This window comes from Ailuropoda melanoleuca, chromosome 16 (genome assembly GCF_002007445.2).
Source record: "Ailuropoda melanoleuca isolate Jingjing chromosome 16, ASM200744v2, whole genome shotgun sequence".
Taxonomy (NCBI): Eukaryota; Metazoa; Chordata; class Mammalia; order Carnivora; family Ursidae; genus Ailuropoda; species Ailuropoda melanoleuca.
In genome coordinates this window covers 77,136,020-77,151,700 of record NC_048233.1, presented here as the reverse complement: position 1 = coordinate 77,151,700, position 15,681 = coordinate 77,136,020, and the positions used below count along the sequence as shown (strand labels likewise).

The window sequence follows — 15,681 nt, the reverse complement described above, 5'->3', positions numbered from 1 at the left end:
AATTATGGAGGACTTGGGACTGGTATGCGAGGAGAATAGAGGAAGAATGAACTGAAAAAATAAATGAAAATTGTCCAGTCATCAATAATAATGTAATTACTTTGTGTGGTGACAGATGGTAATTAGACTTGTTGTGGGGATCATTTCAAAATGTATCAAAATATTGAATCACTGTGATGTACACCTGAAATGAACAGAATATTGTATGTCAATAACACTTCAATAAAAAAGAAGAAAAAAAATTTTTAAAGTAAATTATCCAGGCAGGACAACCTGTGGTTGGCTTTTGCAATCACTATGCACTCTTTATATATCATTTCTTATTAATTCTAGGGCTCAGGATAGAATCCTAAAGTGAAATTCGGGAATGCTTTTAATACCAGTTACTTCCCTTCCAAAAACAAATTATGACACCACATTTTCCTCATGGCGTTCTTCATCTCCATGTTTCTCAGTGTGTAGATCAGTGGGTTGAACATGGGCGCAATGATGGTGTAGAAAAGAGCAAACACTTTGTCTTCTGGGAAAGTTGTGGCTGGTCGAATGTAAATGAAAAGAATAGGCACAAAGAACAGAACCACAACTGTGACGTGGGAACTGCAAGTGGAAAGAGCTTTGGTGCGGCTCTCTGCGGGGTAAGCCCTGATGGTGTATAATATCAGAAAATAGGACACCATCAAAATCACAAAAGTCATCAGAGCAATCAGTCCTGAATTAACAATTACCAAGAGACCGATTCTGTATGTGTCGGTGCAGGCCAGCTTCAGTAAAGGATACACGTCACAGAAGTAGTGATCTATCTCATTGGGGCCACAGAAGGGCAGGAAGACGGTGAGGAGGGACTGACTGGCAGAGTGGATCAATGCGCCGGTGCAGCAGGCTGTGACGATTGCGTGACACCTCTGTCTGCTCATGATGACGGTGTAGTGCAGGGGCTTGCAGATGGCCACGTAGCGGTCGTAGGCCATCCCTGTGAGGATGAAAACCTCGATGCCTCCAAATAAATGTGTAGTAAAGAGTTGTGTCATGCAGTTACTGTAGGAAATGGTCTTCCTTTCTGCCAGTAAATCAGTCATTAGTTTGGGTGTCACTGTTGACGTGTAGCAAAGGTCAGAGAGTGAGAGGCAGTTAAGGAAGAAATACATGGGTTGGTTCATTAGGTGGACTGCACGTGATAGAAATCATTATGAGCAGGTTTCCCACCCAAATAGCAATGTAGCAAAATAAAAATAATACAAAACAGAGGATTTCAATGCTCTTGTTTTGAGACAGTCCCGAGAGAATAAACACAGTGACGTTATTCCTACTGTCCATGATCCAGTGCAGTAAAAATGCATAACAGTCCCCTGAAAAGACATAATGCGCAAGTCAGTGTCAGACATATGCTTGGAGAATATGGATGATGACACCGCTATCATGAAGCTATATTGAATGGATATAATCCCAGCGTTCTAGAAAATAAGATCTGATATTTAATTTTTTTTTTTTTTTTCTGATTAGTCTCATGGTGAATTCCATGTTAGTTTTTCAGGACATTATGTTTGATCTTGACATTATGTTTCATGAATGAATTCAATCAGTAAGTTTAAAAAAATGTTTAAAAATTATGATTAGTTGCCAAATGTTTTGCAATTCTAGAGGAATATACAACAAAGCCCTTGGAAAGGACATTTCTCCAGGTCCTTGTAAACTCAAATTTGTTAAAGATGCAAGTATAAGTCATTAAAGTTGCTGTTAAATGATATAGAAGAAATTTTAAGCTTGAGTGGCCACTAGTGGGATATATGCTTCCTCAAAATAGTTTCAGGATGAGGTAGAGAATAAAACTAAAGATTTATATGATATGTATATATTTACAAGGTGTAAGATGAAAAATCTCTGCAGGGGGCCCCTGAGTTGGTTTGAATAATTTTTTGATTGCTTATCCATCTTTTACTTAGTGTTTTGGGACAGTAAAATGATGACATTTTATAGCAAAAGTTTATTTTTATAGGCACATCAGTACAAATCATGTACTTAAAATGAACCACAGAATAAAGTGATAGTTAAAACTAAAAAGAAGAGCAGAAGACATTTTTACCTTAGTGGTTTTGCTCTTGACTCTGCAAGTCAATTTCTTCACAGTGGTTTGAATTATAGTATGAATTTCTTTTTGATATTCATCCAATGCATGCCTTTTGCCAAACCCTTAAAGAATCTTGGTGCTGCATAATTCAAAGAAAAAACTTACAGGAAAGGTTTATATGAAGACAAACAGTTGGAACCCAGGCTCCATTACTAATGGTACCAGTGTGTGAATTTGGATACTAATCAATTTTTTTTAATTTAAATTATCTCATTTGTAATATAAGAAAATCTGACTGAACTTTGCCACAAAATGGTTAAGAAACTAAAAAAAAAAAATTAAGAAATGACTCTTGCTTTATTAACCATAGGAGTACTAATTGCTAATTTAATTTTCTTAGTTCTAGTGCTACCAAATCAGTAAAGTTGTCAATAATGAAGTCTAGTAAATATGATTCTCATGTAGAAAATGAAATTTTAATGTCATAAAATTATTTTGAGCAGGAAGGTAACTTTGAGATCTGCACTAACCAAATCTCCTAGTTTTAAATAGAAGGGATTTTAGTTAAAAGTATATAGAAAATACCGGGACACCTGCCTGGCTTAGTCAGTGGAGCATGTAACTCTTGTTCTCGGGGTTGTGAGTTTGAGCCCCATGTTGGTCATAGAGATTACTTAAAGAAAATCTTCAAAAAAAAAAAAAAACAACTAAATAACAGTATATAGAAAATACACAGAATGAATGAGGATAGATTCAATCTCTTCATCATTCACCAATTATATTAAACCTACAGGCAATTTAGTTGGTGTTGACCATAGCTTCTGCTAACTTAGTTGGAGCCTCAGTGCCAGTGAATGAAATAACATTGAATTGGTAACCCATGATCCAATTGTTTTTCTTAAATTTTGACCTCAAAATGCGTCGCTAATATTTACCATCTTTCTTTAGAAATTTTGATATTCCTTCTTCCCTAATCTTGTAGCTACAATAGTTTCTCACCAATTAATTTTTAAATTCTCCCCTCATCACTCTCTTTTAGAGATTAAGGTAACTGTATCACACACCAAATATAAAATTCCTTTGCAATGGGGCCTTAAAACAAATGAATTTATTTTTTTTTGGTACAATTTTAAGATTTAGAATTAGCATAGAGAGAACCATTGAAAAGTTAGGTTTGGTGCCTCCAATGATACCATGAAAATTTCTTCTTACCTATAAATAAATGCACACTATTTTAAAAAATAATATTTGAAATACTTGTTTAGTCATTTTTTAAAGTAATTGCTTGTTCCTTTTGGATGGACCTAAATAAAACCTTTATCTTAATCGTGCACAGAAATAAACAACCCCTTGAACTGGTTTTCTTCTACCCCTGCCCCAAAATTAAACAACAAAATTTTACTTCATACCTGAAATTAATCCTCGGTAGAAATTAGTTGCTAGAATATTCAGGCAAAGCCCATTGTTCTGTCTTCATTTGATAGAAAATTAATTTTCCAATGATTAAATGTGGTCTAACCTTATAATAAAACAATATTGCTAAATATGTGGTCCAATTTCCTATTTTCTCTATTCTTGAGTCCACAAAAAATGCTTCATTTCCATTCTTCTTTTTTTTTTTTTTTTCATTTCAGTATTCCCCAAACTTATGTGGTTCATCAAGTATAAACTACCACCTATGTTTCTAACTTCTCAATATTATTTTATTTTATTAAAGATTTATTATTTATTTATTTATTTATTTGAGAGGGGGAGAGAGCACAGAAGCAGGGGGAGGGGCAAAGACAGAGGGAGAGAATCCTCAAGCTGACTTCCCACTGAGCACAGACCTGATCCCAGAAGCTGAGATCATGTCCTCAGCCAAAATGAAGGAGTTGATGCTTAACTGTCTGAACCCCCCAGGCGCCCCTCTAGCTTCTCAATTTTAGAGTGCAAGACGATCTCTAATTTCTATTTTCAACTCAGTCATCAATTTTAAGTGTGAACTCCAAACTGTATTTCCCTCACCACTTTTGCTTGTACAAAATACAGACAAATTACTCGTTCCCTAAATAAATCAGGGAGTTATGAGTTTCAAATTTAGAAATTGATGTATGAGAACTGTGAAAAAAATACATCTAAACGAATATGGTGTTAAGTGCAGTTTGATGCACATACGAGAGTAATAATACCTTACAGAGATAAAAATTAGTTGAAGCTTTCCTGATAAAGTATACATAGAATGCCTAACTAGTATTTTGCAAAACAGAACTTGAAACCAGAGTTTTCTGAACCAGAGCCTGAGTCCATATATAAAAGATATAGAATAAAAGCAACAGAATAAATTTAATGTCAAAAACCCTTTCTTCCAATTACCTAATCACATCATTCCAAACCACATAACCTCCAAAATCGTGGTTCTTAAACCATTTCAGCCATTCTAATTTTGTTATGCACGTGACAAAATGAGATAATAAATTAAAACAAAGTCTTTTAGTCTATAAAAGTTCGAAGATACTCAAACCAAACTACAATTTCACTCTGTTCCTCTCCCCTCCATATGTAATCCAATTGCAAAGGTAAAAAAGTTCTGCTCCCATAATGAATAAAATGCACTGAATCTTGCCATGCTCTCGGACACGCTATTCCAGCCACAGATAGTCCCCTTGTAAGATCAGTGGTTAGAAAAAAGAGATTGTAATTTATTCTCTGCTATGGTACTTCACTCACTTGAGGAACTTGTATTCACTTATTCTAGAGTCCCCATCTTTAAAAGGATAAATCTAGTCTTGATACTTTATATGTTTCACTTAAGATTTTGCATAACCCTTGGGTTCTCTGCTATTATTAAAGTTTTGAAAAACCTTGAACACAATGAGGTGAACTTGGTTGGGTTTATATTCTGGTTTTGCTATGAATGAGCGCATGGCCTCATTCCATTACTTTACTACACTATGAGAAGGTCGAATAATTCGTATATTAGCTTATGATTTTAGCATTCCCACATGCCTAACATAAGCTTTTTAAATTCTCACAATAATTCTAAGAAATAAATATTACTAATAAGCTCATTTTATAAAAAAGGAAACTGAGTCATAGAGAAATTAAGTAATTAGCCCAAGACAATAGACCTAATTAGGAGAGTCTGAAAATCTGAAATAACATGTCTCATTTAGCAGTACACTAAACAAAATGCTGTGTACTTACCATAGTTACTGATACTTAGTATATACTCAATAGGTATTTGATACTATAACTACTTAAAATAGTACCTCACTTGACTAATATTTCCATTTTTAATTTATGCCAAAATAAACCCAATATATTCTTAAGTTTTGTGATCTTAAATTCCTGAATGATGGAGAGACTGTCTTCCTTTCTGCCTTGAAATACTAAGAAGTGCTTGCACAAGTTTAACTTTGAATTCTAGCCATGTCTCCCTGATCTGTACGATCCTTGGCATGTACTGTTTTTTTCTCAGATCATCATATTGGCAATGGATGAATACATCGGTGGTGGGTACGTCTATATCCTGACACTGGTGTGAGAATTAATTTGATAAAATGTCTAAGTCACCTAGTACATGATAGGGACTTGATAAATATTTCTAATTATTTTATCTTTGTTCTATCTCTTGTCAAATACAAGCTACTATTTATTTAACCAATACTCAGTAAAGTTTGTAAATGATTAAAAGAAATAACTTCACTGATTTCAAATGGTCTATAAAGAAGATACTCCATAATTGAAATTATTGCCTTAATACTTATTCTCAGAAACAAGGGCAGAGGACAAAATAAACAGAGATAAGGTAAACAGAGACTTGAGTTTTGAGATACTTTCCTTTGATATTTTTGTTGACCTGAGTAGGGTCTTAGGTTATGTTAATTCTTGGGGCTTTTTTTGGAGGCATGGGGAGGGAAGTATCAGTAATCATGATAATGGTTACTGCAGGGAGCTTTTTTGTCCTCTGAATTTGGGCTTTATCACTTTCCTAGTAACCTGTGAATCACATTTTTCTTAATCAATACTTTTTCAGCTTTCCCCCAAAAGTTCTAAAAGTATTTTTTTTTTAATTTGAAATTTGTTATCCACTTAAGCACTATTTCCTGTTCACTGTCTGCCTGTCTCTTTAGAACGTTGTATGGCCCTCTCAATGGGCAGCTCTTTGAATTTATTGCTGCCCCAACCTCAAAACAAACTAATCTATAAAATTCAGAGAAGATGCCTGTATTTAACTTTAACTGAAAGTCAGTCTGCTAGCTATACAATGGAGGCAAAAATATATTTAGTGGATATCACATAGTCAGGCAGGAAAACGGGAAGGGAGGAGAAATAATTCACCACATGTTCTTTCACTCTGTTGTGGATCCATTCCCACTTCTTCCTTCTGGTGTCCTCTCTTTCTTCACTGAAATTCTGGTCATTTCCCTACTGTTCAGAGCATTTCATTTCATCTTCTTGAATTCACACTTCTCTCAGCGTAACTCATTAGCCATTCTCAGAGAGAAAGCTGGTATCATTTTAGAGACAACTGACACCACTCAACCAACATCTCCAATGAGAAGTCATACATTCAGAGTGACAGTTTGAAGTCAAGTGGGATAATTTTGTATCCAAAGGGATCAAATCACAATCTATATTTTCATCATTAAAGTTGCTCCTAGAGATGCCCAAGCTCACATGGATAATTCATACTTAATAGAGAATACATTCTGAAACTACGTTTCTTTTATTCTAGAGCACTGACTCTTCTTTCCAAGTAGTTTGGATTTACCTTCCCAAATATAAGTTCACCAGGTGGATTTCCTTTAGGTCTAAGTTATCAGACAAAGTGCAGCTAGGATAGCATCTGGATTATAAACTGTATGCAAGCTGCAATTACCATTGCATGTGTTTGAGGAATTTGTCATTAGAAATTCCTCCTGGGTCCCAGTGACTGCACTTAAGGAATTTTGTGTTGAAAACAAACTTGAGGGACTTTCTCTTTAAGGGCCTTATCCTTCCTCTAGTCTCTATAAATTGACAGGAGTACAGACAGCCATGGCCCTCAAGGTAGCTAATGGTCTTCATCTCTCCTCAAAAACTGTCTTATTGTATTCTCTAAGAGAATTACAGTGGGTTATAGTATATTTTCAAGTATATAGGTAAATTTCTGGAAAAAATACAAACTAATAAAGTTTAGTATTATTTTGTATTATTTTCAGTTTAGAAAAAAATTTTAGGGGCTCCTGGGTGGCACAGCGGTTAAGCGTCTGCCTTCGGCTCAGGGCGTGATCCCAGCATTCTGGGATCGAGCCCCACATCAGGCTCCTCCGCTATGAGCCTGCTTCTTCTTCTCCCACTCCCCCTGCTTGTGTTCACTCTCTCACTGGCTGTCTCTATCTCTGTGGAATAGGTAAATAAAATCTTTTAAAAAAATTTTTTAAAGATTTATTTTTAGAGAGAGACCAAGAAAGAACGTGAGCAGGGGGGAGGGGCAGAGGGAGTGGGAGAAAAACCTCAAGTCGACTCCCCACGGACACGGGCTTGATCCCACCACCCTGAGATCATGAGCTGAGTTAAAATCAAGAGTTGGACGCTTAACGGACTAAACCACCCAGGTGCCCCTGGTTTAGAACATTTTTAAAAAGTAATTTGAAAAACAAAGTTTGCATTTCAACAAAATTTGCATTTGAAAAACTTTAAAGGAGGGTTTGCAGTGTATCATACACCAAGCACTGCTGTTTAAACTTCACAAGGACCCACTGTGTTCTTATTTTACCCACAAGAAAATCCTATAAAAGCTAAGATAAATACTTGGCTAACTAAGGTCGCTGGGCAAGGAGGAGATTATCCATAAATGCCAAGAGAATAGTTAGTACTGGGGAAGGGGAGGAGTGAGGACTGGATGGTTGACTCTGGAGATGATGGCAGTGTTCTGCTTTTTGATTCATATGGAGATTACAGGGATATTTCCTGTCCAGTTCTCTCCCCCAGCCCGAGCCCCCATCTCTCTCTCTCATAAGTTTCTTTGTGTGTTTTATTTCATAAGTGAAATATGGGAAAGATGCATAGCAAGACAACCCTAAAACCATATCCAAGGCACTGAAGGTACCTGGGGTAGAGTTTGAAGTTGGATTTGCCTTCAAATAATTAACTTGAAAGCAAGTCTAGGTATTTCATTTTGGTCCAGTCTATTCCCCACCCTCCTAAGGAAATCTGGTGGTGTTGTGTTGTTTTGTTTTGTTTTTTTTAACTTTATTGAAGAATCATTAACAAATATATTGTTTATATTTAAAGTGTACAATGTGATGATTTTATATGCATATACACTGTGGAAGTATTACTAATACATTATTACCATCATTTTACATAGTTAACCACTATTTGTGTGTGTGGTAAGAATGCTTACCATCCACTCTCAGCAACTTTGAAGTATACAAATCTGTATTATTAACTGCGGTCACCATATTATAGTTACATCCTCAGAACTGATCTTCTCATAACTGAAAGTTTTTACCCTTTGTCCTAGGTCACCCCACTGAAACCTGATTTAAGATATTCTAACACTTTACTTAAAGATGCCTTCAAAAGTCTAGGTCATGTTTTCACCATTATTCCTATTCTCAGCTCAGAACTTCCATGGGATCCCCTCTCAGCTTCCAGTTTCCCAAGCAGTCATCTCCAGGCTCTCCTCCCTAGCTCCTACCCTGGAATCTTTCTAGCTTTACTTCCTCACCAGGGAAGATCCTTTGCTCCCATAGACTCACCATCCTCCAAAATGAAAACATCCAAGTATGTCTTGCTATACTGGCTTTTTAGAAAATATCAATTTAAAAAGTATATAAACTATAGTATCCCTATATTTAGATAGAAACACCATTAATACATATCATACATATATACATATACATTTTTTCAAACCACGTTTTCAGTCCTTATAGTATCACTATAGTATCACTAACTCTTGAAATAAGCATAAAGGCAAAATAAAACCTATGGCTCTCTTTCTTCTTCCAGCAATAATTACATTCAATTTTTGGGAATATTTTAATATGACTTTTGGTCTTTGCTTTTTGCTTTTTTATTTTTACATATTTGAACATTGTGTGTGTTTTATGACTTCTTATCATAAATTTCTTGTTCCTTAATTTTATTAATGTTATAATATTTTCTCAAGGTGCATTAAATTCTTTTTTTAAAAAAGATTTTATTTATTTATTTGACAGAGACACAGCCAGCTAGAGAGGGAACACAAGCAGGGGGGTGGGAGAGGAAGAAGCAGGCTCATAGTGGAGGAGCCTGATGTGGGGCTCGATCCCATAATGCCGGGATCTCGCCCTGAGCCAAAGGCACACGCTTTACCACTGTGCCACCCAGGTGCCCCAAGGTGCATTAAATTCTTAATGGAAAACACCTTAGTGGAAAATTTCAGTTTCTTTGGTGATACAATACAAACGTTTAATAAAAATTCTTTATATTGACATTAGAGAGAAATACAGTTAATAATACCTTTGTTTCTTGCTCAAATTATGAGTCAAAATGGGAATTAAAGGCGTTTCATTACAAAAGTCTTAATACTTATAGTAGCATTTAAGAAGTCAATGTAACATAAATAAGCTATCACTTAAAAATGATGAATGAGTTAATATTAACTAATAAAGCACAACAGGAGGAAAGTTGTTGAAAGAGGAATATGCTCTTCATAAAGGCTGCTGTGATGTATTAGTAAAAAGTCTAGATGGCTTTATTAAAAAATATATTTTGGATAGGTTAAGTTTGGATAGAATCTGGGCAACTCTGAAAGTTAATCAAACATATTTGCTAGCTGCCTGTCTTGTATAGTTACACCTCAATTTTAGCAGTTTGGGAGAATTTATTATAACTTATGTTTCTCTAAATAACATGCTGTCTTCTCTGTGGGTTCATTTCTTCAAGAAGAAGGTCAAGAAGAAAGCATCATGAAGACAGAGCCATTGAGGGAGACATATGGAAATAGTTATATGACTTCTTTTGTTGATGATTATGTCTTAAGTAATAACTACTCCATGTATCTTAGCCACTAATCAATTTCTCAGATGCAATTTCAATTTATCATTTCATATTTAAGTGACATGAATAATTTTACTTATCAGTTTTATATTGTAAATGAAGAATACAAGATGCATAGATGTTTGTTGATTTGACCAGAGTCATGACATTAACAAAATGGTATGCCATGCAAATCAAAGTATAAGGACTTCTGGTTTGATGCTCATTCTTTTCCCTAAGTGTTATTAACCATGGCTTTTGAGGATGAAGAAAAATATATCAATTATTTATATTTTGACTTTCCTTTAAGTTTTTTATATGGATTCAACACTTATGGTGTTATGAAATTTTCGGTAATGTAAAACATTTGATAAGGTGAACATGTGGGTAGTATATATTAGGCTGATATGAAGGTGTCTTTTTATGTTTTGCATAAATGAAAGGAAATAGGACTAGGAATAAGACTTCTCACTCTCATCTTTTTCTCTCAAAACCTGTAGGCTTTGCTACTCTTTGGTATTAGTGATGTGTTTTAAGCCAGCACAATATTTATTTTTTATTAGTAATTTGTCTAAATTGTAATTTATATAATTCTTCTCTCACATAAATTTTGTACAATTTGCATTTCTTATCATTTTCTCTCCCTTTCCTTCTCCTTCATTTTTTTAAAAGATTTGTTTGTTTATTTTAGAGAGAAAGAGACCACAAATGGGAGGGGCGGAGGGAAAGGGAAAGAAGGTCTCAAGCAGACTCCACACTGAGTGTGGAGCCTGACACTGGGGTCGATCTCATGACCCTGAGATCATGACTTGAGCCAAAACCAAGAATCAGATGCATAACCCACTGTGTCACACAAGTGCCCCACCTTCCCTTTCATTTTATGTTACAGTTGAAATTGTTTTTTTTTGAAATTCTATTGCATTTTGTTTTCAAATATTCTTCATGTTTTTAAAATAACGCCCCTTACCCTATTACCCACCTTCTTATGAATGTCAATTCTTTTTCATAAAGATCTTAATTATTTGCATTCTATTGATGATAAAAAATATTTTCTTACATTGTTTTCTTTTTCTCTTGGGAAATCTTTCTCTAAAATACCTACAGATAATATATTCTATTCATGGACAATGGTAGTATATTTTTGAATATCACAAATAACTGTGTTTTGTTATTATTACTTCTTTTCACACCTTAAGAAGAAAAAAATATATACAATAATTATGTTAAAGGAAAATTTCTATCTCAAAAAAAGTTCAGGTGGCCCTATTCCTTGTCCATTAGGATAGAAATGGAATTCATTTCTTATGTCTACATATCAAGGCAAGCTGATGTGTGCAGTTTCTCCCAAATGCACAGTCTTGAGGTCACTCAACTAATTGAGCTCTATGGAAGGGGATATGATCTATTAATTTTCTCATCTTGTCTTTCCACATTCTGAGTATCTGTGATGTAATAAACACTACAACAGAAACATAAATTTCCACCTGTCCCTTTATCCCTGCCTATGACACTTTAAGGGAGATGGTGTGGGGGTGGGTGTTGCAGCTCCCAGCAGGAAAGTATAACCACCCCTTTTTCTTTGCTTTTTCTTTGGTTTAGAACCAAATTATCTACATGGATTTTTTTCATCATGTACATTATTTCACATAAGATTTAGATGAATATCCTACAGGAAATGAAGTTCAAAACAACAAAAAAATCTTTTCTTAATTTCTGAAAACCCCTCTTAATCTCCATTTCTACAGAATGTCAAAATGTTGTCAAATTTTCATGTATAAATTTCATATGCAAATTAATATTAAAATTCACAATCAGTCTCGCAGCTTTAGAACTGCTTACTGTATATGACATAGCCACCATTTTTTTGGCTTAGAATATTTTTTATATACATATGCTCCTACCCAATCTCAGTTCCACTAGTAAAATTGTCACCTTACTCATAATTCCTCAGCTTATCATGTCCGACATCCATAAAGTGAAAGATCTGGTTTCAATGATCTGAAAGCTAATAGAGAGCTCTCTGATTCCAGGTCCACTTTTGCACCTGCATAAAGTTTTTAGCATATTGAGTAGGACAAGTCAATTGTGTTTTTCTTCTTAAAATATCCTTTGACACCAAACCCTTCTCATGGCTTTTTTCATCTCTGTATTTCTCAGAGTATAGATTAGGGGATTGAACATAGGAGCAATGATGGTATAAAATAAAGCAAATATTTTGTCCTCAGGGAAAGTGGTAGGAGGTCTAAGGTAAGCAAAGATTGAAGGCCCGAAAAATAAGATGACCACTGTGATATGAGACCCACAGGTAGAGAGGGCTTTGTGTCTTCCCTCAGCTGAGTGATTTCTTAAACTGAATAATATAACAATATAAGACCCAAACAAGAGAACAAAGGTTACTAAAGCGACCATTCCTGAATTGGCAACCACAAGGACCCCGGTAATGTAGGTATCAGTGCAGGCGACTTTCAGCAAAGGGAAAATATCACAATAGTAGTGATTGATTTCATTGGGGCCACAGAAGGGCAACAAGATTATCATAGAAAACTGCGAAAAAGAATGGACGGCCCCACCGGCCCAAGCAGCCAAGACTAGGAGATGGCACCTTGTCTTGTTCATGATAAGCAGGTAGTGGAGAGGTTTGCAGATGGCAGCATAGCGATCAAAGGCCATGACTGTAAGGATGAAGATTTCAATTATTCCTAAGAAGTGCAAGAAAAAGACCTGTAACATGCAGTTATCATAAGAGATGGTTTTTCTAGCCAATAGCAGGTCACCAATCAGTTTGGGTGTCACACAGGAGGTGTAGCAAATGTCCATAAAGGATAAATGGCTGAGGAAATAGTACATCGGTTGGTAAAAAAGGCCACTGCATCGAATGGAGACAAGAATTAGGAGATTTCCGACCAGGATGGAAACATAACAAAATAAGAAGAAAACAAAGCAAAATATTTGTACATTCTGGTTATATGAAAGTCCCAAAAGGATAAATTCTGAGATGTTCCTCTGACTTTCCATAAATTGTGTGTTATGCACAATAACTGAGTTCCTGAAAAGAAAAATAATTTGGATGAAAATGTTGACAATATTAACACAATCATATAAAATTTGCTAACAAAACATAAGCCTAATTCAACAATTTACAATAGCTAATTTATAAATCAATATTATGTTTTTTTTCCTTAGGAATCATAACTGATTTTGCTATGATTTTTAAAATTTTTTCAAATATTCTATTATTTTGAAAAGCAAAAAATACTTTTGATTAAATTTTGAAAATATAGTGATTGAAAATTTACTGTTTTCTAACAAGAAATTGTACCACTGTTATTTATAACATTTAGATGGTAGTGGGATTAATTTAATGCAAGAAATTTATTTTACTCAAAATATTCCATTGTGTTGTTTATTCATAACAGACTTTTCATTCTAGGTAATGTTTCATTTCCCCAGCATGATATGGAGCATTCTCCTAAATTGGCTGTAGACATATGATCAAGGAATGTAGTTGCATTTAAAAAAAAAACAGAAACAAAAATACATCTGCCTAAATTGTGAGTTCGGTGATTAGGATTGCAATAATTCTTTGAAATACAAGGGTGGGTGTGGGGTGGGTACTATACATTGAGCTTAAGAAACCAATCTTACTAGCTACGATCTAAGGCAAAAATAGTTGAAAATACAACAAAAAGTAGATTTTCTTTTTTGGTCAGTGAAATTTTGAACAATAATTAGAAAAAATAAGTATATCTTTTACTTTAATTTTAGTGTAAAAGAATGTTTTAAGGTAAACTCCATAGCCATTAAACTTAATAATGTTAATAAATAAAGACAAAAAACACTAATGGAAATGGAAGACATTCTAGTCTCCCTTTTTAACATGAAGGCATTAGATCTTATCCTCAAAATTATATACAAGTTATAGTTCTTTCATAAAATTAAAGTTTTTCTTATATCTTTATGTACATTGTTACAATTACTGTTGCAAATAATAGTTTATGAAAATATTATATTGCATTCCTTTAAATAAGTATGCATAAAAACTGAAACTGGGAGAGTTTTGAAAACAATTATTAAATAATAAGTCTAGTTATGAGAATGATTTAAATATTCAAATACTCATCTAATCCCACCATATTCTTTTCAGTGTGAAAGGAACAGATTAAGAGAAACTAAATGAATTTCCCAAATCAAAAAGCCAATAAAATGAAGTATTTATAAGTTATATCTCCTAATTCTTATTCTTTTAGTGTGCCTTCCCACAGGAAAGGAGCATGCATCAGAGAAGATAGCAGTGGAAGAATTATAATTTGCATCTCATGAGAGATGACAGACTCCCAGATCACTGTAAAATATAGCACAATAGTTCTAAGGGTAAATGTGTGGTGTTTTAGCATCTCTGTTTTGAAATCCCTTCACAGCGTTGGGCTTTCAATTTTACCACTACAGCTGTTACTATTCCAATCTGCATACTCATGGAAATATCATCACTCTTGGAGGTGCTAGTAGAATGACAATGTGACCAACTTCCTGAGAAAGAAATATTAGCGAGGGAAATACATGACATTTTTTTTAAATCTTCAAAGCATTAAACATAAAAATGAAGAAAAGGAGACATTTTCAAGTAAAAGAATTAGTGATGTTACAAAAGCAATACAGACAGAATTAGAAATGATGAAGAAGATAAAGTAGGGTGGAGGACAAACCACTTGTGTTCAAGCATTGTGTATATTATCACTTAATTTCTGATGCTATTGGTCACCTAGAAGCTTTCAACATTCAGCTGTTTGAAATCAATTGGAATAACGTGAACTGAAATGTGGTGACTTTTGGGTTTCAATTTTTTTTTTTAATATTTNTTTAAGATTTCATTTATTTATTTGACAGAGAGAGAGATAGCCAGCGAGACAGGGAACACAAGCAGGGGTAGTGGGAGAGGAAGAAGCAGACTCCCAGCAGAGGAGACTGACCTGGGGCTCCAACCCAGAACGCCGGGATCACGCCCTGAGCTGAAGACAGACGCTTAACGACTGAGCCACCCAGGCGCCCCTGGGTTTCAATCTTAATAAGTAAGCTTTATTTGGAAGCTGACATCCAAATCTAAGCAGACTAGAGGAGATAATCAAGCATGAATTTGGATAATTGCCACACCTTATTCCCAAAGTTTTATACATTTGACATTCTGTTTCCATTTATAATGAAATTTTACCAAAAATAAGTAAAACTGCTTTGGATTTCTCTGTTCACATAAGCAGTTCTCAGTGGTACAAAACACTGAACTTTTCTAATCTTGAGCTTCAAACTTTGTAACTCTGATCTAGACACATCACCTGAAGAAACAATGATGAATTTATGAAACAAAATTGCCAGGGAAAATTGAGAATATGTAACAATTTTCCTTTGTTCAACAAGTTTCCTTTGTTAAGAATATGTAACAGGGGCGTCTGGGTGGCTCAGTCATTAAGTGTCTGCCTTTGGCTCAGGGCCTGATCCTGGCAATCTGGGATCGAGCCCCACATCAGGCTCCTCCGAGGGGAGCCTGCTTCTTCCTCTCCCACTCCCCCTGACTGTGTTCCCTCTCTCGCTGGCTGTTTCTCTCTATGTCAAATAAATAAATAAAATCTTAA

The 15,681-nt window shown here is 34.9% G+C and overlaps 2 protein-coding genes across 2 annotated transcripts; both read right to left on the bottom strand.

The window, feature by feature from the left end:
- Positions 1–383: 383 nt before the first annotated feature.
- Positions 384–1,314, bottom strand: LOC100475844 (olfactory receptor 4P4). Its single transcript, XM_002930040.4, is given in 2 exon segments — positions 384–1,169; positions 1,171–1,314. Coding segments are annotated over 2 exon segments (930 nt in total).
- Positions 1,315–12,154: 10,840 nt separating this feature from the next.
- On the bottom strand, positions 12,155–13,072 carry LOC100474594 (olfactory receptor 4P4). Its single transcript, XM_002930038.2, has one exon. The coding sequence runs from the start codon at positions 13,070–13,072 to the stop codon at positions 12,155–12,157; it is 918 nt and encodes a 305-aa protein (XP_002930084.1).
- Between the last annotated feature and the right edge of the window lie 2,609 nt (positions 13,073–15,681).

Coding starts and splice junctions, on each gene's coding strand:
- LOC100474594 (XM_002930038.2), bottom strand. CDS start 13,072: ATGGAAAGTCAGAGGAACATCTCAGAATTTATCCTTTTGGGACTTTCA.